The 25,129-nt window shown below is 39.7% G+C and overlaps 9 protein-coding genes across 9 annotated transcripts; 2 read left to right on the top strand and 7 right to left on the bottom strand.

Annotated features, from left to right (window-relative positions):
- Positions 1-511: 511 nt before the first annotated feature.
- PCOAH_00038260 (Uncharacterized protein) lies at positions 512-2,998 on the bottom strand (the record flags this gene model as incomplete). Its single annotated transcript, XM_020060617.1, has 1 exon — positions 512-2,998. One exon carries the CDS (start codon positions 2,996-2,998, stop codon positions 512-514), a length of 2,487 nt encoding a protein of 828 aa, XP_019916996.1.
- Positions 2,999-5,256: 2,258 nt separating this feature from the next.
- Positions 5,257-6,003, top strand: PCOAH_00038250 (Uncharacterized protein; the record flags this gene model as incomplete). Its single annotated transcript, XM_020060616.1, has 1 exon — positions 5,257-6,003. One exon carries the CDS (start codon positions 5,257-5,259, stop codon positions 6,001-6,003), a length of 747 nt encoding a protein of 248 aa, XP_019916240.1.
- A 1,125-nt stretch (positions 6,004-7,128) lies between these two features.
- Positions 7,129-8,116, bottom strand: PCOAH_00038240 (Uncharacterized protein; the record flags this gene model as incomplete). Its single annotated transcript, XM_020060615.1, has 2 exons — positions 7,129-7,824; positions 8,014-8,116. The coding sequence occupies 2 exons, from the start codon at positions 8,114-8,116 to the stop codon at positions 7,496-7,498; spliced, it is 432 nt and encodes a 143-aa protein (XP_019916530.1).
- Positions 8,117-9,019: 903 nt separating this feature from the next.
- PCOAH_00038230 (Uncharacterized protein) lies at positions 9,020-12,088 on the bottom strand (the record flags this gene model as incomplete). Its single annotated transcript, XM_020060614.1, has 1 exon — positions 9,020-12,088. The coding sequence occupies one exon, from the start codon at positions 12,086-12,088 to the stop codon at positions 9,020-9,022; it is 3,069 nt and encodes a 1,022-aa protein (XP_019916833.1).
- A 1,351-nt stretch (positions 12,089-13,439) lies between these two features.
- On the bottom strand, positions 13,440-14,183 carry PCOAH_00038220 (Mitochondrial ATP synthase delta subunit; the record flags this gene model as incomplete). The annotated part of the gene is made up of 1 exon (XM_020060613.1): positions 13,440-14,183. One exon carries the CDS (start codon positions 14,181-14,183, stop codon positions 13,440-13,442), a length of 744 nt encoding a protein of 247 aa, XP_019916124.1.
- Positions 14,184-15,127: 944 nt separating this feature from the next.
- On the bottom strand, positions 15,128-15,745 carry PCOAH_00038210 (Uncharacterized protein; the record flags this gene model as incomplete). Its single annotated transcript, XM_020060612.1, has 1 exon — positions 15,128-15,745. One exon carries the CDS (start codon positions 15,743-15,745, stop codon positions 15,128-15,130), a length of 618 nt encoding a protein of 205 aa, XP_019916754.1.
- A 562-nt stretch (positions 15,746-16,307) lies between these two features.
- PCOAH_00038200 (Uncharacterized protein) lies at positions 16,308-17,425 on the top strand (the record flags this gene model as incomplete). The annotated part of the gene is made up of 2 exons (XM_020060611.1): positions 16,308-16,389; positions 16,560-17,425. 2 exons carry the CDS (start codon positions 16,308-16,310, stop codon positions 17,423-17,425), a joined length of 948 nt encoding a protein of 315 aa, XP_019916484.1.
- Positions 17,426-17,814: 389 nt separating this feature from the next.
- Positions 17,815-22,455, bottom strand: PCOAH_00038190 (Uncharacterized protein; the record flags this gene model as incomplete). The annotated part of the gene is made up of 1 exon (XM_020060610.1): positions 17,815-22,455. The coding sequence occupies one exon, from the start codon at positions 22,453-22,455 to the stop codon at positions 17,815-17,817; it is 4,641 nt and encodes a 1,546-aa protein (XP_019916371.1).
- A 1,051-nt stretch (positions 22,456-23,506) lies between these two features.
- PCOAH_00038180 (Ribosomal RNA large subunit methyltransferase J) lies at positions 23,507-24,307 on the bottom strand (the record flags this gene model as incomplete). The annotated part of the gene is made up of 1 exon (XM_020060609.1): positions 23,507-24,307. The coding sequence occupies one exon, from the start codon at positions 24,305-24,307 to the stop codon at positions 23,507-23,509; it is 801 nt and encodes a 266-aa protein (XP_019916081.1).
- Positions 24,308-25,129: the final 822 nt, after the last annotated feature.

Raw genomic sequence — 25,129 nt, 5'->3', positions numbered from 1 at the left:
CAAGTGCCACGGCGAATGCGCATAATTTGTATGGAGGCCCTCACCCTCCCACAGTTTACCTTTTGCATACAAAAAAAAAAAAAAAGTGAGGCGCAAAAAGTGAAACACAAAAAGCGGAACGCAACATATTTGCGATGCATCTTGCCGTTTGAGACCTTTGGAGCTGCCTTGTTTACTTGGATTATTTATGTACATCTGCGTGACGTGGTTGATTTTCTTTTGTCCTTCTAAAATGTTTCCCTGGAGTTCATCAGATTTGTGAGGTTAGCATTTTTGTGACAGTAAATTTTGCTGCTGTTCTGTCACCAGGGTTTCTGCTCAGGCAGCTATCCTCATGAGGATGATCCTACAGGGGTGAACTTCCCTCACCGTGCATGTCAACCCCTCCCCCAGCACCCTTTGCGGGGATTAAATCCATACCATGGGGCATCGATTGCATAGTTTGCTTTCCCAACAAATTGGCTATCTCGTTATTTTACTTTTTTTTAGATGCATTTTTTCCCGTTGGGATTTAAGCTGGTGTTAGGACGGAATTTTCTGTGTGCGCGTGTTCGTCATTCTTCGCCTTTTCTGCAAAACCCCTCACCTCCGTCACTTCCTCGAACATTTTAGCCGGAGTGAAGTTGAGACCGTCCCCCATATTGCCTAGCAGTCTGGGGTTCACGCGGATATAAACGGCCGGGACTAATCCGAAGGGCAATTTCAAAAAGAGTGTGGTGACTAAATAATTATAAGTTCCCTTAAAAATCTTTTTGGATACTGCAAAAACACTTATTATGGATTTGAAAAGGTAAAAGTAGCATGCATCATCTGTTTCGCTAAATGTCCAATCTAGCAGGTGAAACTTTATTAAGAAGTTCGCCACTTTTTTTCCCGATTCCCCGTCTAAGTATGGACATGCTAGCAGGTAAAGCCCGTTGTCCATTAGGTACCTGTTTATATGCGTATTGTAAATGCGCATGAGGAAATTTGGGATGCAGTGAATTTTGTTGTGGAAAGCGTTCTCCTCATCTTCCATCTCCTCTCTGTCACTTTCATCAAGCGACTTTTCCGAATCACATTCGTTAAGGATATGGTCTGTTGCCCAGCCAGATGAGTTACTATCATCGTAATCATGCGCATATTTGCGTTCGCCTTCACGCACATCTTCGAGTACATCTTTCACCACCTTTTCATCCTTCTGTTCATTCATACTATTTGGAGAATGTTGGTTGATTTTCCCCTTAGCGGCACTCACCATTCGGTCAATAAAATGACCGATAGAAGTACCTCTCAGCTGATCGTTTGCGTCTAGGCTTCTTTCCCCGACGGCCTGCTGCGAAGTGGCCCCCTCATCAAGCGCACCATCCAAAGTTACATTAGCAGCGATTAAATCCCAGATAGTTTTGTCGGGATATTTAAATTTAATATTATTAATTTTCTCGAAGACAATTGATCTTTTTTGCTGTAAACTGTTAAGTACCAAATTGAGTTGCGCATAATTTAAGTTCACGAAGAGGGCACCAGGCATTATGAAATATACAGATCCCTCGATATAGACTTTCAATTCATTTTTGTCTGGGAATAATCTAACGTATTTTTCATACATATAATTATCAGACAATTTAAAAACCCTCCAAAATTTTCTGGCACACTGTTCATTCTTAAAGTAGAGTGATCCAATAGAACCCGCTGGACAACGATTAGCTCTACACAGTTCATTGAGGTTAATAAGCAGGTGCGTGTGATCTATCATGTTTATACTTGCATTCGGTTTTGTTCCGAAAAGTAAAGCAAATTTGATAATGCCCAAATGGTTTGCGAATAATTCGTACTTGTTCGGATGCTCCTCCACAGCTGCATATAAATTCTCACAATCAAACAAATAATCAGATTTGTCTATACCCAACACATCCAATATAGGGTCTCTATCTTGGCTCCTATAATAGACGTCAATTAGCGTATTCAGAATGTTTTCTTCCTTCTGATCGAATGGTAGTCCGGTCACTAGTAAGATGCGGCAATCTGGTACCCACTTGTCGTAGTCATGGGTTTTATTTTTAAAAATTAAATTATCGATTATTTCGAGGGGCAATTTTTCGCGGACCTGCTTAAAGTGGCCATCTAATTGGGGTACCTCCTTCAGACGGCCCTTTACACATTCCGCTTTCAGACCCTTCCTGGTTTCGCACATAAGCGGAGACACCAAAGTGATGTCTGCATCCTCTGGGGACGACAACTGGACTATAGCGAAAGTATCCGAAACCTTTACATTTGTGTTTAGTTTGATCTGGAGGGTTGAAAGGTATCCTTTCCCAACTTGGCTGTTTGGATTCCTTACTTTCACTATTCCGTAGTAATTTTTAATTTCTTTCATCATTAGCTTTTCCTGTTGTTTCTGTTGTTGTGCCTGTGTATGTTCCTCTTCCTTCTGTTTTTCTTCTTTTCCCTCCTCCTGAGCAACATGGTTATCCATTTTTCTCAGCATCCGTTTGGTCCTCCCGTTTGCTCCCTCCCGATCTATGGCAACCTCTTTCCCTTTGGTTAAAAGCTTTGAGGACGAATCTGAACCATCAATACGCCCTTTCTTCTTCCTTTTACTTCCATTCTTCTTATTGGCATCCTCTTTGGGATAACCGTTCTTTTCTTCACCTCTACTAATGGACTGCTTCCCCCTCTTCACCTTCTGCCCCGGCTTAACCTTCCCCATTTCTACGTTACTCACGGAGGGGCATTCGCCATTAGATGGGTGCCCGCCATCCTTATTGTCTAAAGGAAACAAAACATTTTCGGCTTCTTTCTTTTCTGATTCTTCAGTTAATTTCTTTTTTTTTCCCTTCCTCATGGTATTCACTTCTGGCGAGCTAATTTTGTAATTCTCGTTATTCTGTTCATGCTTGCTATTCGATTCATATTCCTGTTCATTGCTTGGACATTTTTTTCTTTTTAAATTTGTTGGAACCTTTTTTTGGCTGCCTTTATTTTCACTTGGGCCTTTCTTCTCTTTTTTTCCCTTCATGTTGCTTCTGTGTTTTTTTTTCTTCTTTTTTAAATATTTATATGCTTAAACGCAACTCTGATGGGTGATTTCGGTGTGTAGTTAAATAGGAAGAGATACTTCAATCTGGTCTTCAAAAAAAAATAGGTCATTCTTTTCTCCTTCACACTATAATTGGTAGATGGCCAAACGGACCCAATGGGATCGTACTTCACTGTACCAGTGAGCTTTCCCAATTTGGTGTCCGTTAAGGCTGTGTTTTTATGGTACTTCTAGTTTGATCAGCTGCTTCACATTATAAAATTACCATCTTTGGGAAGGACATGTATCAGTAGGGATAAACAACACGTTTATTTTCCCCCTTGCACCCTCATTGGTGCCACTCCCTCCAAGTGGTAATCGCTCATATGCAAGTGTGTACGTTCGTGAATATTGTTCACAAATGTGGGAGTCAACGAATGTAGAAGCCAAACAGAAGCTAAATGTACATTTGTGCCACGTCTTCGTAGTTAAAACTACACATATTTGGTAATCAGATATAATCTAAAAGAGAGTCTGCGTGGCAGAACAACACATGCACAGAAGACGCTGTGTGCATGGTTACAAAGCCCGTTGCTCATAATGCAGCAAAACGATTAGTTCAAGGGTATACAGATGTGCATAACTGTACACATGTACGTTTACACACATAGGTGGATATGTATATATTTATACAGATCTGTTCATGTGGTCTTCTCCCTCTTATGCATATCTGAACTTCTACTTAAAAGATATGGCACATGTGCGTGGACAATTGTGACCACATATCAACGTGCATGTAGTGACAACCCTTGCTGGGGATTTACCCGTGAAGTAAAAAAAAAAAAAGAGAAATACGTCCGTACGAAAAAATTCAACGTTGAAATATTAGCATATACGTCGACAAAATTGACACAAGAAAATAAGTTACAGACATAAGCTTCTACATTTAAAAATGAGGAGATAAACGCTCATAACCTTTTTTTGGAAGAGCATAACACCTCATAAATTTTGTTCCCCTTTTTATGTGTTATGAGGAAAAAAATATCTGCTTCGACGAAAAAGGGAAAAATGTGTAAGGAGTTTAAAAAAAAAATTAAAACGCGTATTTCTGTAGGAATTTTACCTCACAATGCAACCCGTTAAAATAGCTACCATGAGGCATAGAAGGGCCATCAAAATGAATACAACATCAGAGCAATAATGAGAAAGAATATGCACAGAATCCATTCTACTCATTTTTCCTCTGCTTTCTTCCTACAAAAAACGTACTTTTTTTAAAGAAAAAAAAATCTTAATATATAAATATTGGGGTAAAGGTTTACGTGAAAAATATTTGCCTAGTCAGAAAGAAAACAAAATGCGTACGAGAAGTTCATCTCGCAGGAGGTAGCCACAACAACCTGTGGCAGGATTAGAAAAAAAAAATAAACAAATAAAATAATATATGCGCACAGGACCAAATAAAATATAAAGTTATATATGCAAGAACAAAAAAAAAGTGAAGTAAAATGTTTTCGTAATATATACCAAGTATCTTAATTTTTTTTCTTTTTTTTTTACGTTTTTACCCTTTTACTTTGTACGTTTTTTTTTTTTTTTTTACCTTTTCTTTTGTACGCTTTTGCATTTTTACATGTACCTATTTTTTTTTTTTCGCGTACCCTGCTGCGGCTTTCATTTTTAAGCTGAACAGTTGGTACAATTGCCACCTGTAAGGTGGCACTACGTAGTGGCTACATTATGTTGCATCTGTTTTCTGCATTTATAAACCTGGCAGTATGTGCTCGTTCTGCTTGAATGTCCCCCTGCGCGGTGTTCCTCATAAGTTCGGAGTAGCTACGCGCATGTAGTAGAAATGATACGAATGATCAAACGGGTTGCATATGTTTGTAACATCCCCCGAGATTGCATGTCTCTATCTGTGCGTGAGAACAGTTGGGGGGAAAAACTGACCTGAGTAAAAAACTCGCTACAACCGATTCTCTAAAATATAATCACACACATTGAGGGTGGAGATATGCATTGATGGGTGCGTTCCCTCTGTGTTCTTCTCCATTCTATAAGCCGCTTTATTTTGCATGCCTTTCCCCTACCCCATAAGTTCATTTAATGAACACACAATTTGTTCTCTGCGTAGTAGCAGATTTGTACGCCACTTTTTGCGAAAATATTCAGCAGGGTATACCAGCACAAATGTGTGTGCTTTTTTAGGGGGAGCAACTGGACAGGTAACTTTTTCTTTTTTTTCTTAAAATATAATGAACGACCGTATAAGCAGAGATCTGACGAAGAGCTTTCTTGAGAAGAGGGAGCTGGCAAAGGACGAAGTGGATCCGCGCAAGAATTGGCTGAAGAGAATTTTAATGAATAACAATTCATACGATTTGAAAATGTTTTTAAAAGCGGCGGAATTAAAAACAAAGGATGGGGATTATTGTAAAAGTTGTAAAACTAGCGTGAAGCAAATTTATTACATAAACACGAGCAAAGTTTTCTGTGAAGTGTGCGAAGAGATATTCTGTATGTACTGTGTAAAAAGCATAGACGTGATGAAAGACAGTCAGCTAAAATATATAAAAGTCAGACTATGTAAGAACTGCTTTATATATATAAATGAATTAAAATATATTATACACCCAAATTTGTCCATAGATAAAAAGGCCATTGATTTGGTTAATGCCTTTAACGAAATTTCAAATCGGTACACCACCATGTGTAGCAACGTGTCCCAGCTAAATGGATTAATTATGCTTTGTGAAAATAATAAAGAATATTTAGATAATTTTAAAACTGAAATCAAGCAGCTTATGGATGTTATTCAGCACGATGTGGATTTCCTCAATGCCATGAAAAAGAAAAATAATTTTGCCGAGGACAATACGCTTATTCTCAACAGAATGGGCAAAAATTTAATACTATACTTGAAAATTATTAGGAATAAAATTATTCCCAGCTCCGTGGACGTGATGAACAAAACGAAGGAGTTGCTCTATAAAAAGAAGTAGCTCCTCTCCACGGCAGCTTTGGAATGTGTCCTTGGAACGTACTTATGACGGTACATACAGGGGAATTCCTATTGTTATGGACGTCTATCATGAGAGGAATCCTCCCCCCTCCGCCGCGTTCGCCGGGCAACTGTTTGAAGTTCCCGAAGGTGCTTCTGCCCGTATTGCTCCCCATCATTCCCCCACTTTCGCACTTTTTTTCAGTTATTTTTGTTTGCTCTTTTAGCATCCCTCCGATTGCGATTGGTGTGGTCCCCTTTGCGAATTTGCAGCTGCCAAATTTGATATATTTTGTTCCCTCCACTGCCCGCCAGTTCATGCAATATTGATAATCTTTTAATTGGTTTTTGTTTAACATCCGATTCGTCCGACCTTTCGTAACTTTACGTCTATTTCTCCTTTTTTAGTCTTCACCCCAACGATGTTGCCGTGTTGTACCTGTTTGATCATTCGTGATTATTACTCCATTTTTTCGTTCCGAATTTGAGTCCTCATTTTGCTTTTTTCTCAAAGTGCATATTTTTTTTTATTTACCTTTTAATGAATGCGCTGCTGAGAAAAAAGCCAACCGTAAGGGATAAAAAAACTAATCTTGTTTTTGTTTACCTGTGAACCTTTTTTCGAATTAGTAAACCTGCGATCCGCTCATTTTTACGTACTCCAATGCCACACTCTGAAAAAGAAAGAAAAAATGTTGTGCCCCGTTTGGGGAGAAACAAAAAATATGGCCCGGGAAAACAAAATCCCACTTATATCACAAGATAACAAACCATTAAGCAGTTTCTTATTAACCACGTATTTCCCTATTTGTGTATAAAAAAATAATGGTGACATCAAGATTAGGGTACTTTTCCTTAAATTTTGAACACACAGAAGATGCACCACTGGAGGGGAAACGCAACATGCACATGTGTAGCAGAAAATTGAGATTGATGCTCCGCAGCAACACCGATGGAGAGGATTTTCTGGTGTGTATAGAAGCCCCACAGGGCGATCACCTGCATTCTTCGACTTTATGTGTAGACCATGTGTACTCACAAAGTGGAAACACATTTACGCGTTTAAAAAAAAAAAAAAATTTTCAAACCCCTGTTGAGACGGAGGAATTTTCAAATTTTTGTAATAATACACGTAATAACAAACTCAAAAGACTTTTTTTTTTATCGTTCTTTTTAATTCCTGTGTTCTTGTCGTTAGTTTTACTTATATGCAATTCGTGTGTGCATACATATTCCCGTGCAACTAATTTTGTGCCCCTCTAACAATAGCTGTTTTGCAGTTAAGCACAAGAAATGGAATGGTGGCACCATGGGGATAGTCCATCGGACGAGGTGTGTGTACCCCCATGAACATATACATATGTGTGCTTTTTCACTTTTGCACACTCCTGCGCAGGATGACAAACCTTAAAAACGGCTAACTGGCTAGCTAATTATAAATTAAAAACGAAGAAAAAAAAAAAAAAAAAATATACCAGCTAGCGAAAAAATCATCACATGCTGTTCATAAATTTTATATGCTTTACATGATGTCTGAAAATGAAATAAAAGATAAAAAACAAAACCGCAAAAATTAATATACCAAAGAGAACGAAAACCAAGACAGCGCCATTGTTTTCATTGTGGTCGTGAATATTGTGTACGTATCTGTAAACTGGTGGTGGTGGGGCGCCCCCTGTATTTTGCATTAACCTCGTTGATGCTAATATGTTAAAAAGCGTGGATGAATTTAGTTCTATGTTTGACACGCTGCTTTTGTCTCGCATAATTTCAAAGTTGAGTAGGTTCTTCCTCTTCTGGTGATCTTCATTATTTCGGTTCCCTTGGAAAGTGAAAAGTGAGCAGTCGTGTAGGAATGTTTAATTAGTCAGCCATGGTTTCACGCAAGAAAAAAAAAAAAAAAAAAAATTGAAAAAAGGGCACGGGGGGTGTTACACCATGGGGATGTGCCACTCAGGGTAAAGCAAAACACTTCGCGTGGGGACATGTACATTTGGCAGGGTAGTCGTACCTCCTTTTAAGCTCCTCCTTAAATCTTTTTTTCCTACCGCCTTGACCGATAAACGACCAGCGGAAAAAATGAGAAAACAGAGTAGCACCAGATATTTTTTCATTTGTACTTGCGGCGTTGTTCATTTTATGTTCTTCCTCGTATGTCTAACAATATGCACGTGGGGATGCATATATGATACTATATGAACATATATACCTACGCACTCACGTTTGCTTCTCCTTTATCTTAACTCGTTCGTGTGTAACACTGTACCCGCGCGGGTGGTGTATCCTGCATCAATCTGTTCTACATGCGCATTTAGACGCGTTACACGAATGCACACGCGGAGAAGTGAGTTTTTGCGGTATTTCGTGATTGACGCGTTTTAGATCTAATTGGTCTTTTTTTCTTTCACCTTTGTCATGCAATTTTTTTCATTGTCTTTATTGTTCGTTTGCACTTCCTTTATTTTGCGTTCCTTCATTTTACAACGTTTTCATTTTCCCTTCTGCGCCAGTTTGCGTGAACGCACATGACGCACTTGCATATTTTTGCCCCCTTTCCGCCTGCACCTTTTAGCAGTGAATTGAGGGCACGCGGGAATGTCTATAATGTTAAAAAAAATAGCAAAATATGATACACTATGGCGCACTACGGTACAAATGGGTATAGCAAACACAAATATGGGGTGAGGGGGTGGTAGACCACCTCTTGCCCCCCCTTTGTTAAGGTATACAGAATCGCGAAAGAGATAAACTAGGCGCGGTTGCACCATGTGGTAGGAAAAAGATTGCAATAAAAGGGGGGACAAACTCTTACATGCAATATATGTACGTTTATATGCTCTTTCCAGAGGGAAGTCAAAATTGGGGAAGCAGACGGCTCGAGAGGTATGCCGCTGTCTATTTAGACTTCCGCTAAAAATTTCATATCGATCCATCGGGTTGGGTATTGTTCCACACTCCCCCGACTCCATCACCCCTGATGGGACATTTCAAAGGAGAAGCAAAGTGTGTGTGACTATCTAGAAAGTGGCAAAAACGTGGAAGCCTTTCGAATATTTTTGATATTCCAACGGGTCGTCTGAAAATATACGAATGAGCTGATAATATTCTGTGGAAGAAATTGCATAATATATACAACGCAGAATAAGTTTCATGAGCATCAGAATTTCTGAGCTGGCCCTATCTACATGTTTAATTTGAAAATAAAACTTTTTTAAAAAATAAGTGACACTGGTGGAGATGTCTTCTTCAGCATTGCTCTTTACCTGGGTGTCCTCCAGGTGGGTATTTTTTTCTTTCTTTTCCAAATCAGTTAAGTCGGATTGGTTGAAAATATTGAAGAGTAGATGCAATCTGTACACAATATCGTGGCAGTATATTTTAACATCTTCCGAATTTATCTGGAATAGTAAGAAAAGACACCTCAACGAATCTGCCACCACGTCGACATCGTTTGTCTCCATGAGGTAAAAAAGCACGTTCATATATTTATGTAATAAAAATGGGAATAACAATGGGTGATAATAAAAGCATGTAATGATATTTTTACAAACTATTACACATATATCTTTATTGTAATTTTTGAAGGTACAGATATTTATTAGCTTTTGCAATGATTTTATCAAGTTGGTGTTTATCTTTTTGTCCATTTTGCATTTCAGGTGAACATAATTTTGGACAACTTGGTTCTTCCAGCAGTAGCACCCTTTACCCGTATAATCATAATAGTTTTCCCATCCATCGATGAGGGCAAATAATTTCTCTATTTTTGTGTTCATATATTTTATATACAAATCGCTTACCTTGCTGATATTCGGCGTGAGACGAGATAGAACTGACAGGCACTTGGACTGCACATCATCAGAAGGACAGCTGATCAATTTGAAGCAGATAAAAACAAAGTCGTTAAGAAGAGATTCTACCTTTTCACTCGTTTGTAGACGAATGAACAGGAGGTTTCCACTCATAACATCTTTGTTAAGTTTGTTAGGCGAAATTTCAAATATGTCTGATCTTCCACATTTATTACATTTCTTTGTATGTTCCCCATTTTTTGCGTCCATCTCGGGGGGCATATACATTTTGTTCTTTCCAATCGGGTTTGCTTCTTCAACTACGGAGGAAGAATCTCGCGTTTCATATGACAAAGAGTTGTCTTGTTCACTTTGCGCGTTGGAATCTTCTTCAGAATCTTTTTTTTTCGCCTCCTGGTTATATAATTCCTCCATCTTCAGGTAAAATTTGGTTAGTGCTGATACAATGTTAAGTACCAGTAGGGCAGCAAAAGAGGAGAAAAAATCCATGTACTTAAAACTCAATGTTTTGCACTCGTATGTGCTTTTAAAAACGGAGTAATTATATGTAAAAAAATTATTTTTCTTGAATAAATATTCTTGTAGGTAATTCCCCTTTTTGTAAAGCCTACTCCATGCGTCATCCGTGAAGATGAAGCAATTTGCTGAGTTTAGAAAGTTCCATTCTTCGACATCATCTGCTGGGGTGTATCCCCAAATGAGAAGGCTCTTCAATTTGAGCATCAGTTTATCCCTATTTTTGAAAATAGCATCCGGGAGAGCTGTCTTTTCCTGTTCCGGAAGGTTGCGTAATTTCGTGGGGGGCGCGCCGTTCGGGATGTCCTCTCCTGGATGTGTCGAATTTTCCGTAAGTTTGGTAGCGCCCCCGATTATATTCTCATTAGATGGGTCTCCTAAAGTGGTTCCCTCCGCCGGTGCATCTGCTTCCCGCTTTTCCTTTTCTCTCTCCTTCATGTGTTCCACCTTGTCCACTTTTCTAATGTGGCGAATTCGTGTGGGGGTCCATCCGCCTGGGGAGTAATAATTCCTTTCCAGAACATCACGGCCGTTGCTTATTGTGCTGGACATTAGCTGGTCAATTTGGTTTCCCCATTTATCCTTTCCCATCTTATACAGTGCGTGGAGCAAAAAGTGGAAAAAGAAAATGGTGTCAAAAGCTTCCTTCGCGTAGGGATAACTTTGTGAGGTGTCTATAATGTACAAGTACCTGAAGGAATAGCACTGTGTTTGTGATTTTTCCAGAATGGGGATTATCCCTCTGGGAGTTTCACCCCCTTCTCCTGCTACTTCTTCTTTTTCCTTTTTTTTTGATACCCACGCGATAAAGTTGGGGGACATAATTTTCAGTAGCAGGAGGAAGTTATTTACGTTTACATTTTCTGGGGAGTAATTCTGGTCAAATTCTATTTCATTAATTGGATATTTATTGGTGTCAAATGTGGAGCAAATATTTTCATACATTAATTTGAACGTCCTTCCTCTCTTGTAGATAATTTTTGTGTCCATATTGTTGAGTGTGTCTGAAATTCGGTGAATATGGTCTGGACGGAACTGTCCTGGTGAGCGGCTTTCATCAAAGGGGGTCTCTCCATGAACAGTTTTTTTGCTATTCAGGGGAAAGATGAGTCTTTCAAAGAGCTGACTAATTTTTCTCAAAGTATCGACAACTAATTTATCCTCCTCCTTCTTCTTTCCCATTGTAGCGCTCCCACCGAAATTAACATTCGAGCACAAATAAATTAGTAAGCAATGCAGAAAAATAAAATCAGGTAGGTAGATGAAGAAATAAAGATTGTGCAGACAATTTAAGAGGTTATAAGAATATGCATTTTTATGGCGGCAGGTGTGTTGCTTTTTCGTATGTATATTTCTAATCAGGGCAAGTAAGGACCTTTCCATGAAGGGTGCAAAATCATGGTTGGAAAAAATCAAAACCCTCAGTGATACAGTCGTATAAATTTCAAATATCTTTTTATTGGTTTCTACGTCTAGTTCCTTATAATGGAGAATAATTTGTTCCAAAAGGGAGACATATATTTTTATGCAAGACAGTAATTCTTCATTTTTTGGGTTGCCAATTTGTTCATCTAATTCGTCCATTAGATTCATATTCAGATTTGGCTTCTCCCTATTTTTGCATTTTGCCAACATTTGTAAACTTATGCAAAGGTTGTTCGCACATATCCATTTGGCGACTCTTTCAACTTGGGCCTTATCTTGCTCTATGCGTTTCCTTATTTCTGCGAAGTTCAAGTCTTTGAGATGTGCCTCCATTTGGGGTTCTCTGCATGGATCGGTGTGTGGTTTGGGGACAAACGAGAGGTAGCCTCTTCGGGGGTTCTTCCTTTGCAGGTTATTCCTGTGCGGAATGTTCGTGTCACGTTTGCATACAGACGGGCAAATGCTCGGTGGTGTGCCCTGATCACGTGGGGACGCGGTACGGAGGTGGCGCTGCCACTGGGAGTTCTACCCCCCCTTTTGTCGAACTTGAGAGGAAGGAGCTTAACAATCATACGAAGCTTGTGAAAGGCCCTTGTCTCGCATAGTTCCCCTTTCGCGTAGTTACGTTGCGTCAGTTGGTTCACCCCGAGAACGAAATCTAGCGGTGTAAAGGGGTGTAAGCGGTATACAGCAAAAATGCAAACAAAAACAAAATGAAACGAAATAAAAACAAAATAAAGCGAAATGAAACAAAACAAAAGGAAAATGAAGAATAATAGAAATAATCCAAAACATGGCAAAACAAAACAAAATAAAAATACAAGGGGAAATACCTTTTCTGTGGACACTTGCACTTTCATGTGTGTGCCCACGCAGCAACGGATTTAAGTCGTGGGGGGTGAAAGGGCCATTTGAACATGAAACGAGGTGTAGTGCAGCCCCCCCTTGCTGTTACCCGGGTGGAAGAACCGACATGCATATAGAGCGCGGGGGCTGACACAAGGAGGGGATCTTTTTCAAGAGCTTTTGAAAACCACGCGCTTCGTGAAATAAAACCTTTCTGTGGAAGTCACCCTTTTTGTGAAATTTATACATTTGTCGTATGGCAATCAAAAAGGTGCAATAAAAACGGAGAGGGGGCCTACTTCCGCCAATGCACACGGGAGCCCCCAGTAAGGCACGCAGGCGTTGCCACTTCAGACACTTAAGTTGCTGGGTGATTAATATAAGAAGAAGAAAAAAAAAAAAAATGAAACATCGAGGAAAATATATACAGTGTGCAAAAAATTCCGTTGTCCCAGTGTGGGAAGAGCACTTAACAGCTGCAACTGTGATCGACGTAAAAATGAACGCAAAATAGAGAAGACCTTTGGCATTTGTGCGAATGTAAAACTTGCGGGTTGGGATAAAAAAAAAGATTGTTACTACAGCCCGTAGGGTCCATGTACTTATGCGCACATGGAAGGTTATTATAAAAAAAAAAAAAAAAATTACTACTGCTACGTCGGAGTGGCTGAACGCGCAATGGGAATGGCCCTATGTAGAGCTGTTGGCCAACCAAGCGGCCACGCATAGAGCAGTTCGCGCACAACCGTGGGGATGCGCCAACATCCGCATGGTACACTCGCTTATAATCGGGAGTGCACATCGAAGAACTATGGCTTAGGACCCACCAAATGGGTGACTAAGACAAGCTGCTCCTAATCTTCTCAATTTTATACTTAGCAGAAAAGTCAAACACTTGGTTGCCTATTTGCAGGACGAGTCCACCCAAAATGCTTTTGTCTACCTTGTACTCTATAAGAGGTTTCAGTTCATTCTTTAATTTGAAAAGAATGGACTCCTGGATTTTCTGTTTTTCAGCGTTATTGATTTCTTTGGCGGTGTACACAAAACATTTAATTTCTTTCCTTTCCTTCATTAGTAGCAATTCGAATTCTTCGATTATCTTTTGCAAAAAATTTATCCTTTTGGAATCGAATAGAGACTCCAAAAAATTGGATGTTATGGGGCTAAAATTATTGTTATACTTTTTACACTCTTGTTTTAAAAAATTTAATTTTTCCTTATTTTCAATATTTGGAGTTTGCACGAAATTAAGAAAAGTTTTATCCTTGAGGAAATTGTTTTTTATAAATAATATGTCACTTGATATTTCGTTTATTTTTTTGTTCTTCTTTCCCACATTGTATAAGGCTAAGCTGTACCTCTTTTCGATGTTGTCCCCCATGGACAGGTAATACTCATCTTCCGCTTTCTTTCCTCCCGTTGTGGTACTGTAGGGCCTTATCCAGCTGGCCAAGCCATTTGTCGTGCTGCCCCTTCTGCAACATGGAGTGAAACAGAGGTTCTTCTTTCCCACATGGCAACTCAACCTGGCAGGAATGGCCAAATGGGTTATCGAGCGTGCCACGGTGATGCCTTTCATGGTGGAGCAGGCGCAGTTGATCAGGGTTCACCGTTGGATACAAAATGGTAAATAAATGGAAAAAAAAAAAAAAGGGGGACCTAAGCAATTATCCCCAAGTGAAAAGGTACATAAAACTTTCGACGTAAACACATCCCTAACGAAATGATCTTCCCTTCTGCTGTTTCAATTGGTCGTATGCCACATTTACACGCAGCGCCAGCACAAGTAGTCACTGATACTCAGGTACAGTGTACATTTGCGACGTGAAGTACCCAAACAGGGAGGGAAAAAAAAATTTACAAAAGGGAACAAATGGGCGCATAAGAAAGGGAACTATCTCGAAATGCTTATCAAATCCTCTTGCTAAAAAAAAGGAAGCAAGTCGAGATAAATGCACATATGGGGATAGCCCACGTGGTGATTTTTTTTTTTTTTTTTGGCACGTTTTCACTGGATGAGTTTGCAAAAAAGGCGCACTATGTATTCCTTCCATTTTTGACGAAAAAAAACCACAGCGGGAACAACTCTTTTTAAAATTGTTTCATGGAGAATGTGAATTAAATTGGGGTCATTTTAAGGATAGCCCAAAACCCTGTTGACTCCACATATTTGCACTCCTTCTACAGGCAGTTCGTAAAATGATGTGCATGTATATATAAGGGTGAACGCTGGACGGGGTGTAAATTTTCAGAACAGAGAATTATGCGGATATGCGGTTAAAATGTCACCCTGAACTGTGGATGACTTCAAAAGGTTGTAAAGGGGGAAAAAAAAAAGCAGCAAATGAAGCAGTAAAAAAGGAATTGACCACACGTGGGGGATCAAGTACCAAGTGTAAAAAAAAAAAAAATAAATAATAAATTGGGAATCCTTTCCATCTGCAAATTTACCAAAACGTGGAGTCCCAGTTTATGAAAACAAATTACACGCTTTGTGCACACGTAACACCAAACTGGGGTGTATCAAAGATGGGGGTGGTTCACATGGACAAATCGTAGTAAGCGCTTTATTACTGATGCGTCCAGGTGATCTTGTAGCACCAGTTCATCCCCATTCAAATAGTCCAAAATTTCTTTTTCTGGTAGGCTCAGAAAATTATCTAAGGCGCATATATCTTCACCTGTAAAGGTATTTTTTTCGTGACTCACAAAGGTCGACATGATGTGTTGTAACTCTATGTACCCCAAGGTAGTACATTTAAATAGGACTTTTTCAAAACTTGGTTTTTCTCCATTTTTTATTTTGACCTTATCGTCTAATCCGAATTTATTATTCCTGTAAATGCGTCTTTTTCTTGTAGGGTAATCAACTATGTCGTTATAGAAAACTGCCTCGTCGTCTGCCTTCCGCTTAACTTTGTTGCTTCTCTTGACTACTTCTTCAGAGCATTGCTTGGTTGTAAGTAGTTTGAATAATTTTTTCCTAAAATAGAGGTTTCTCGTTATGCGTTTAAACTTTGATGGTTTGTATAGCTGGACTGTTGTGAATAAACGGAAGGAAGGCAGGCTAGGGTGTGGTACAATCAGGGGGCTCCTCAATAAGTTAAAAAGCGTCATCTCATGTGCGTTCAATCGAACCATGCGCGCTTAATCAAGGTATACACATTCGGCTAGTTTTCACCTTGATATAGTTTTGCCTATGCGGGTGAGCCTCTCCTTTGTGTATCTCTGAATGAAGTCTACATTAGGCGCTCCAACAAAACTTATCTAAAATTTCGTGCGCCTCGATTTTTTTTTTTCACAATGTTACTCCATTGGGGGAGAATATAAAAAAAAAAAAAAAAAAAAAAAAAAAAAAATCTTCCTATGGGCATACTGCACGCATATGTAACTCTCACCCCACTTGAAGGAAAGGGCCCTTTTATGTCGATGTCGCCCCCCGGATTATATTTCAAAAGAGTATCTTGTACGCTCCATTTTTTCAGCACAAAGGAGTGGCCAAGCGAAATTGCATTATTTTAGTAGCCTTATTTGTGGGTGGCCTAGATATATGCCAATCCACGAAAGGGGCAAAAGTGTGCGGGGTCGAACTGGTGTATGGTTTATTTGCCGTATGGCCTGTGCGCAGTTCCCTTGTGGGATATGTTCACCATGTTTTGAGTTGACATATGATCATCCTTTTTTCCCCCACTACTTTCGCCTAATGAATAAACTACTAAGTAGACCTTTCAGAAATGCTAGGCGCATCCACACTTCAGTTGTTCGTAGGGACTCGGACGATACAGGTGTGAAAGGGGGCAGACGACTCGTTCGGCCAAGGGGCAGCTTCAAAGAGGAAGCACCCACAGTTTGTGTCCCCAGCATATGCAGCATACTTCACTTTACTGTACACTGCGGTACCCTTTTGTTGCTTTATTTTTATGAGGATTGTGCTTTTTTCCCCCCACTTGTATAGGCCCGCTAATCAAAAAGAAGAGGAGATTCTTCGACCTAAAGTTGTTCAGGCAGCACTTGCGAAGACAAAAAACGGAAGAAATTGAAAATGAAAAAAGAGAAATTTTGAAGAGTTGCGCAAAGGATCCTCCAGAAAACTGGAATGTTAGAACGTTCCTCACCAAAATAGAGATAGGCGAAAATATTGATGAAATAGAGAACGCCTTTAAAAGTTGGACAGACTTCATTACGGTAACGCCAAAGGAGTTATACGCAATGGAGTGCTTAACAAATGAACAGAGAAGAAAAATATGGAAATATGTGAATCAGTTTAACCATGGATTATACCCAGAAGATTCTTATGACGATTTTGTTCGTAATTTTCAAGCCCCTCCACTTGAAAATGAAAATAAACCCTGGACAAAGGAGGATGAAGAGCAATTTGAATTTTACTTAAATTATTTTGACGTAAATTTTGGTGATCCATGGTTATATATTTCTTGGAAAATGAAAAGAACTTTTGATGATGTTCAGAATAAGTATATCGAATTATATTTGAAAAAAAAAAATAAAAATAGGAAATGTGAAATTTGTCTTACCAAATCCACCACTCCTTTGTTAATGAATAGAAAATTTAAATTGGATCCCCCCTTCCTTTTTTTTATTCCTTCTTCCGTTAATTTTCCTCCAATGACCATATATGATTATTGTAAGAAAAAGGAATCCTTATCTGTAAGTAATCAGAGCGGAAATTCGGGCAATGAGACTGCACTACGGGATAGTTCCTCCCACCAGCGTCCAGTCGAAGATGACGCGTTGTACCCTTCCTACGGATCGTTTATTTTTTCCCCCCCCTATTTGCGCTACGTGGATAAGGCTTGTTTTTAGGGCTACCCAAGGGTAACCTAGCTGGCAGTTTGCAATTGCGCCATTTTTACACCTCACCTAATGTGTACGTGGAGGCAAGGTGTCACCCGTTGGCACAGCATTTGATTTATCCCAGCGTTATGGGCTATGATAGCATTTCGAGTATGTGTTATACTTGTCTACATTCCCCATTTGTGAATAAACTGGCGAATAAATTTTTTTTTTTTATCTTTTGTTCTGCCGCGTGGGGAAATGCGTGTAATGCCTGACCCCCGGTTGGCACAACGGAACGGTTTAAAAATAGTCATAAAGGGGTAACACAGCAAATGCACAAACAGTAAAAAAGGGTGTTAAAATGCACGAAATTAATCGAATGAAATTTGCTTCTCACGGGTAACGGCCCCCATCCGCTAATCCTTCGATATGGCCCAGCTGTCCACCAAGTCGCCCTCGCTCTGCGAAATAAAGTGCTGCGAAATGGAGCTGATCGAAATGGAGCCACAGAGGAAGCACTCCTCCGTCAGGATGTCATCGATCTTGGTCTCATACGTGAGCATGTCCTTCTCATTCTTGTTGATAAGCGCATTTTTGTAATTATGAAGAGTACAGAAAAACTGAAAAAGTTCGTCTTTCGGTTTGGAATTCAGGTAAATGTTCAAAGCGCAGGTACTGTGGAAATAATGCTTGCACGAAAAAACATAAAACTTTTTGTAAAAAATTGTCTTCTTGCATATATAGCAAATATCATTTTTGTCCAGGAGGAGATATTTTTTCCTCAAGTTGTTGAGGTCCCCATTAAGCAGATCAATGGTTTGTAGGTTTTCTTTAATTTCTTCTTTTTTGGCTTGTATTTTTAAATTGTAAATTCCCAGCAGGGAACAAATGTCCTTCTTCAAATAATCGATAATTGTGTTTTCATTAATGTATGGAAGTATATCCTGTAAATTTAAAATGGAGTTTGAATCCCGGACAAGGTTAATTATTTCTTTTAAGTTTTGTTCATTTAAATTGTTTGAAATATTTTTAATAATTTTGAGAAATAATTTTTTTTTTTCTTCCTCATCTTCGCATAGTATGACGGCATTCTGGGCCGTCTTGTAATCCCCCAGTTCGAGGGATTTATCGACGGCTTCCTCAAAATATTTCATAATTATATAAAAATGGGGAATAAAATTTTCTTTTTTTTTTTCCTTCAAAAAGCGTATAATAAACAGATGGTCAAAATGAATGCCCGACGATTTTAATCTGTTCAAGAAGAGTTTTATCTTTTCATCCTCTTCTTTTTCTATGTACAGAATAAGTAGGCAATTTATGACGTGGTTTTTTTTCCATGTGCATTCGAATGTGTACATATAACTTCCCTTTTCTGTAAGCGTGTTTTCCTCTATAATTTTGTTCGCAATGTATTCCAAGAAGCGGATGCATTCGTCTGTGTGTTTGTGGGAAGTGGGATGTCCGCCTCGGTGGTCATCTGGGTGGTCATCTCCGTTACCATCACGGTGGTCACCTGGGTGATTACCACCCTTGTCATGTTTTTTTGCATCCCCGTTCTGATCGCTGATGTCCCCCCTCTTGGGCACCTCCCTTCTTTTGAAAAAATAAATTATGACAAACATGCACACAATGACGTCCGCATAATCGTCAATCAAGTTGTCATAAAAAATTAGCATGTCTACATATTTCTGTGGTTTATGCAGGTACAAAATGAAGGCGTAATTCTTCAGAACGTCCAAGAGCACATTCTGAGGGAACAGCACAATGACGTTAAAAAGGGCACTGAATTTATTGCTATTAATGTAATAATTTATTATGTAGTTGTAATCGTTACACATGAATTTAAAGAGCAGCACAAAATTTGTCTTGTTGAAACTTTCTAGAATTTGCGCAATAACGTCATTCAGCTGGAAGAACGTTTTAAAATGCTTCAGCAGGATGATCATGTACACACTCGCTTCGAGGCATTTGTACGCGTAGATGTCTCTGTACAGTTTTCTCCTCACGCGATCCGGCGTTGATGTTGGCGGTGCGGTTGAGGTGGGTAACGTGGTTGTGTTTTGCGCCTCTTCCATGGATAAGTCCTCTTCCGAAGTAAACGTCCCTGTGGTGGATATCTCCCTTTTCTTCTTCCGTCCCGCTTTTTCTGCAAGGTGTACCTCTCCTTCCACGAAGACCCTTCTGTACCTGTCGAGGTCACCCAAAATCAGCCCCTTCTGAGTTTTCAAAAAATTGAAAATTTCCACATTCTTCATTTTGTATATTTTCAGCAGGACGTAAAAATTGTCACTCTCGGTTAGCGTTTTGATATTCATTTTCTTTCCCTTCGAAAAGTCAAAACTGTATTTTAGATCTTTCCTTTCGTCCTTCTCTATCATCTTTTGGAAGAAGCGAATGAAGGATTTTTTGCCGCTTCTCAGGTACTTGTCATTTTTTATTGCACTTTCTACATTGCGTTTACCCACATTTGTTGTTCCTCTCAGCTGCTTTTGAGCATTGTCCGTGTGTTGGTCCTTACCAAAGTTGGTGTTGCCCTCTTTGGTATTGTTCAACTTTTCCTCTTTTGCGATCACATCTTCATCTGCATCTGCACTTGTGTGCGCACCGGTTTCTTCCGAATTATTCTTTTTCTTTCGCTTCGTTTTGTTCTCTTTGTTAGCTTTACCCTCTTCCGTTTGGTAAACCGATTGGCTGTCCTTTCCGCTCAGTTCGTCATCACTTGGATGAGGGGCTGTTTCGGAGTTATCACTACGTCGACCCCCAGGATCGGGAGTTGCATCCGATTCTGCTTCATCGGAGGGGCCCCCCTCGGCGGTGCAATTGGAATCCGTTCCACTTAGCTCATCAGAATCTACACTTGGTTCGTCAGAAGTTACGCTTAGCTTATCAGAATCTACATTTGGTTCATCAGAGGTTACACTTGACTGTTCACTTGGGGGTCTTCCCCCGTTGGCATCATTTTTGAGCTGCCGTCGAGGGAAGGAACAACGCGTGATGAGGTACAGGTGCATGTACAGATCGAGGGAGTAGGAGTACAGCTGAATGAGCCATATGAAGAACACAATCTTGACGACGTTATTATAGTAGTGAATATTATTATACAGATGGGACGCCAAAAGGAAGTACTGCTTTTTATGTAAAAAAGAAATTAGCATTTCCTCAGTGGAGATGTGTAAATTTCTAAACTGATCAATTTGGTACTTATTATTCCTTAGGATATATTTTTTTATTTTTATTCTTTCGGAGTTTGTGCAGGATTCCAACATTCTGGAAAGATTTTGTTTTCTCAGATTTGGCTTCAAATTAGCATACTCAATTTCGCAATCGTTCGCTTGTGTATACTCATTAAGGTAAAATCCTTCTCCCTTTTTTTTACTTACAACAATTTTGAAGATGTACTTGGATGTGCAAAGCCACACTTGGTCATCGGAGTTGTCCTTCATTATGCGTATGACGTCTCCGTACGTTTCGATGGCTAGGGTTTGCTCGAACACCTTCTTAAGGTTGCCACTGTTCACAATGATTAGTTTTTCTTCCAACAGGAGAAATATGTATAATTCACTTACGCACATATCTACAACAGCCGATACGGTGTTTTCATAAGGTTTTGCCTCTTGGGTTGTCAGAACGGGTTCTGTTGCATGTTGCTCCGTGGGTAGATCTTCAACATTGCTAGCCAATACATTTGCGTTCCCCTTTTGGCAATACAAGGATTCGTAAAACGATTTGGTAAATGCAAAATTGTTTGCATTTTCGCTTGTCAAAATGTTCAGGTCGAGGAAATTCACAATGACGTAGTTACTATCTAGGTACCACACATTCATGAATTTGTTTTTTTTGTTCATCTGTTTAGTCTTACTGTGCTCCTCCGTTTCTGATGATTTTTTATAATGGTGGTTACTTTTGTACATTTCTTTCCTTTGTGCGTTTTTTTTCCCATTTGGGGGGTTATTCGATTTGTGAACAGCCCCAGTGTGCCTCTTTCCTGCGTTCTTTTCCTCTTCGTCTTCATCACTAAAAGATGCAAGGTTGATCCCATCGACTGAAGTGTCCGACTGGGAGGAATAGGACAGGAAGGCGGGCTCCTCCAAATGGTTGCCATCCTGGTTTAGGTTCCACTTGGATCCACTGGAGGAGTCTTTTCTATCACGGTTGGTTGGGTTGGCTCGGTTGGATGATTTCCCCCCTTTGTAGTTGTTAATTTTGCTGATAAATATGCAACATCCGTTCAGCCAAAAGAGGTAATTCCTATTTCGGATATTTTCAATTTTCAAGATAGACGTCAAGGAGTCTATACAACATTCATACACCTTCGTTTCGTCCCCGGGTTGAATCGTGTTCAAATTTTCACTGTTCGTTTTGGTTCTCGTTTCCTGGGAATACAATTCGCTCCTCTCAGTGGGGTTATTCACACTGGTACTTTTATACGTATAGCTAATTTCGTGCAAGCTGTTGCATGTGGTGAAGTAAATAATTCTTAACATGTTATCCTCTTTCGTATGTTTTGTAACGTTGGGCTGGTTTGAAATATCCAGGTTGATCATGCTTATATCCAGAATGGAAAGTTGGTTGTTGGAAAAAATAACTTCATGCTCTTTGCTAGTTTTCGTTTTGTTGTTTATGCTCATTTCGAGTATTTCCCCATCTTTCGTTGCCACCAGAAGGGGTGCAGTATTTTTAATCTCACTAGAATCGTTGAAACATACACTTGAAATGTTGTACTTTTTTAACTTTGCCAAATTTAGGACAATGTTATATTCAAAGTGGACATAAATATATTCCTTGTTCGCTAGACATATAAATCCATGGTAGCATTTGTTGTCAAAAAACATGGACCGAATTTCTGCTTTACTGTTTGTCGTTTTTTTATTGTAAAAGTCTACATGCGAGAGTTCATTTTTCTCCATATAATATTTTATTAAGATATTGTTACTTAGGACCATGTGGATACATTTGTTGTGGATGCTAAAGTGCGTTATTCTATTCTTCAGCAGGTTGATGTTGCCATTTTTTATTTTAAATAACTTCAGGGTGAATTTCTTGTCCGACTTGTTCATTTTGACGACGGGTACAAGATGGATATTTAGACTAATTTAGAACTTCCTTGCAGTTCGCATTGTGGCATATCTTATTACCTCCCCTGGTATGTGCACAGTTGGGGATGTTTTCTTGGAGGAATTACCCCTTCGTGGAGCTTTAATTTCGAATGGCTCCGTATGTTACGCGTGAGTGATAAACGCTCAGTGTTGTGCCGGATTAACGACCGATGGTGGAGGAAGCTACCAAACTAGTGACATCAACGTGGGGCGCTCCTCACCATTTAGTGGTTTCCAAATGAGCAAAAGGAGTGTATATAGGTACATGCATATCCACATGCATTTATATGTATCACTCCGTATTGCTTACTAAAGCGGAGATGAAGTCCCCCTTGGAACGAGGGCTACGAAAGTCTGTCCCTTAGGCCCTTATTCCAATCATGAAATATGTGAAGGGCCACGGAACCCAAAGAACACGAGCCTTTGTGAGGCATTCCAAATTGTGCAGAAACGAAAAAAAGGAAAAAAATGGGCCAATAAGGAAGAACCCATTTGAGTAAATGCCAAGAAGGAAAAAAAAATAATAAATAATTAACGCGAAAAAGGGCCAATGTTCAAATGTTCCAGCATACAAATGCGGGGGCACTTTCTGAGAGCAGTTTGATTCGCTTGCGGGTAGGAGCGACGACTCACCTGAGAAAACTCCACTCCACAGGTGGCGTTAAAAAAAAAACGCACCCGCGTTCATCCTGTAGATATGATACGCATACAAAATTGCTACGTTGCAATTTTTTTTTTTTTTTTTTTTTTTTTATCTCATTTTAAAGTGGTAAACAGAGGCACCGCGAAGAAATGCTACGTTTGGAGGAATACGAAAAAAATAAATACAAATAAAAGCTAGAACAGCGGGGTATCCATAAAATGAAGGCGCGAGGAAAAAGCGAACGGGGGAACAAAAAGGCATAAACATGTGCACATATGTATAAATATATATGTCATATGCACTGTTTAATTCATCCCGCAGGCAGATCAACTGCCCAATGGCCCAACAATGGAACTGCAGAACGGCCCACTAGTAATACCCCTCCTTGAGGGAGAAGGCGCCCTTAACCTGCACATCTTCGCCGATTTTCTTCCGCCCGAGGAAGTTCCTACACACTAAGTACACCTCCCTGGATTCACGCCTAGACGCCTTCGGTTTAGTTGTATTGACAAACTGGAAGATCGTTTTCAAATAAGTCTTCAGGTTATCTGTCTGGCTACCTAGGTACATTTTAACGACGTAGGTCCCCCCCATGTTTATATACTGTTCCATAAAATTTGTTATGCCTAAAGTAAGTTCACAGGAATTCAAATGGTCGTCAATTTTGTTTCCTACACAAGGTACAGCGGCATCACTTAATATTATGTCGACTTTTTTCCCCTGTAGGATTTCTCTTAACTTGACGTCTACAAGGTTGTTATCGTTAGGATTATCTTTTGCTCCTCCTATTTCTGCATGTATAAAGTGTATATTCGGTAATGGGTCCATAATTTTTTTATCGATACCTATAATTTCATTTGAGTAATTCTTCGTTCGTTCTAAAATGACTTGGCACCAACTACCTGGGTAGCAGCCAATATCTAATATGACTTTATTTTTCTTCAGGAACATGTATTTATTGTCTAGTTCGATCAGTTTGTATGCTGCCCTACTTCTGTAGTTATCATTTTTCGCTTTCAACACATACCTGTCCGTTATTTGCCTTTGTATCCACTGACTTGAATGGCTACTTTTTTTGTTTAACACCTTTGGCGGGGCTTCCTTATACAGCCGCATCTGCATGTTCTGAAATAGGAAGTTTTTCTTCCCAGTTAGGTGGAGCAATTTCATTTTCTGCACATAAGAGGAGGCTGCTGCGTCGGGGATGGTCTTCCTTGGTGTTATCTCACGGGAGTTACTTCACTGCACGCAGTTTGCTGCGCTCCTGCCCCGCCTGTGTGGCATGTTTTCTCTTGCTTTCAATTTTTGCAAATGGGTGGGTCTCCCTTCTCTGTCTCGCTGGTTATGCCTTCCCCCCACGGCAAGTCGTATTAGGCCTTGTCAGAGCAGGTCCTACTTTTGGTCCTCCACTCCTGGCTATTCTTACATGAGCGTAACTCCCCTGCGTTGTTGTGTGTTCACCAATTTGTGCACCTTCTACATGAACGAGGGATAACCACGTTGTTGTGTGTCTCTATTTCTGTGTTTATCTCCTCAGGCACTTATCTCTGGGGGGTGCTGCACAATTTTTTACATAAATGAAAAGGCTGCAGGTAAAATGGCACAACACGGGTATATAAATATCTATACATATAACACATGCACTTTTTTTTTTTTTTTCAAAGGGAAAACGAACACAGCACAAAAAGCTTTCTTCAATTTTGCAAAATTATACGAAAAAAAACTAATGAGTCCATTATGCACGTTTATATTATGTACTTATAATACGTTTGGGCAATATAGCACCCCCTCCTGCGTATTCCGACCGACGTACTTTTGACGAAGGCTGCATTATGGGCGCGAAAAAATATTGCCCGCTGTATCATCGCGGTGTTTTCAAAAAAGGCTTATTTTTCTGGCATGCAAGAAAAGGGCGGGGAGGCGTTCATTTCGCTGATTTTTTTCCAAATTGCAGTAGGAAAAAAGCGGCGCAATTTTTGGAAGGCAACGTAA

This window comes from Plasmodium coatneyi, chromosome 12, assembly GCF_001680005.1.
Source record: "Plasmodium coatneyi strain Hackeri chromosome 12, complete sequence".
NCBI classification, from domain to species: Eukaryota; Apicomplexa; class Aconoidasida; order Haemosporida; family Plasmodiidae; genus Plasmodium; species Plasmodium coatneyi.
Note: the sequence above shows the minus strand (reverse complement) of the source record. Positions and strands in the feature narration are given on the sequence as shown.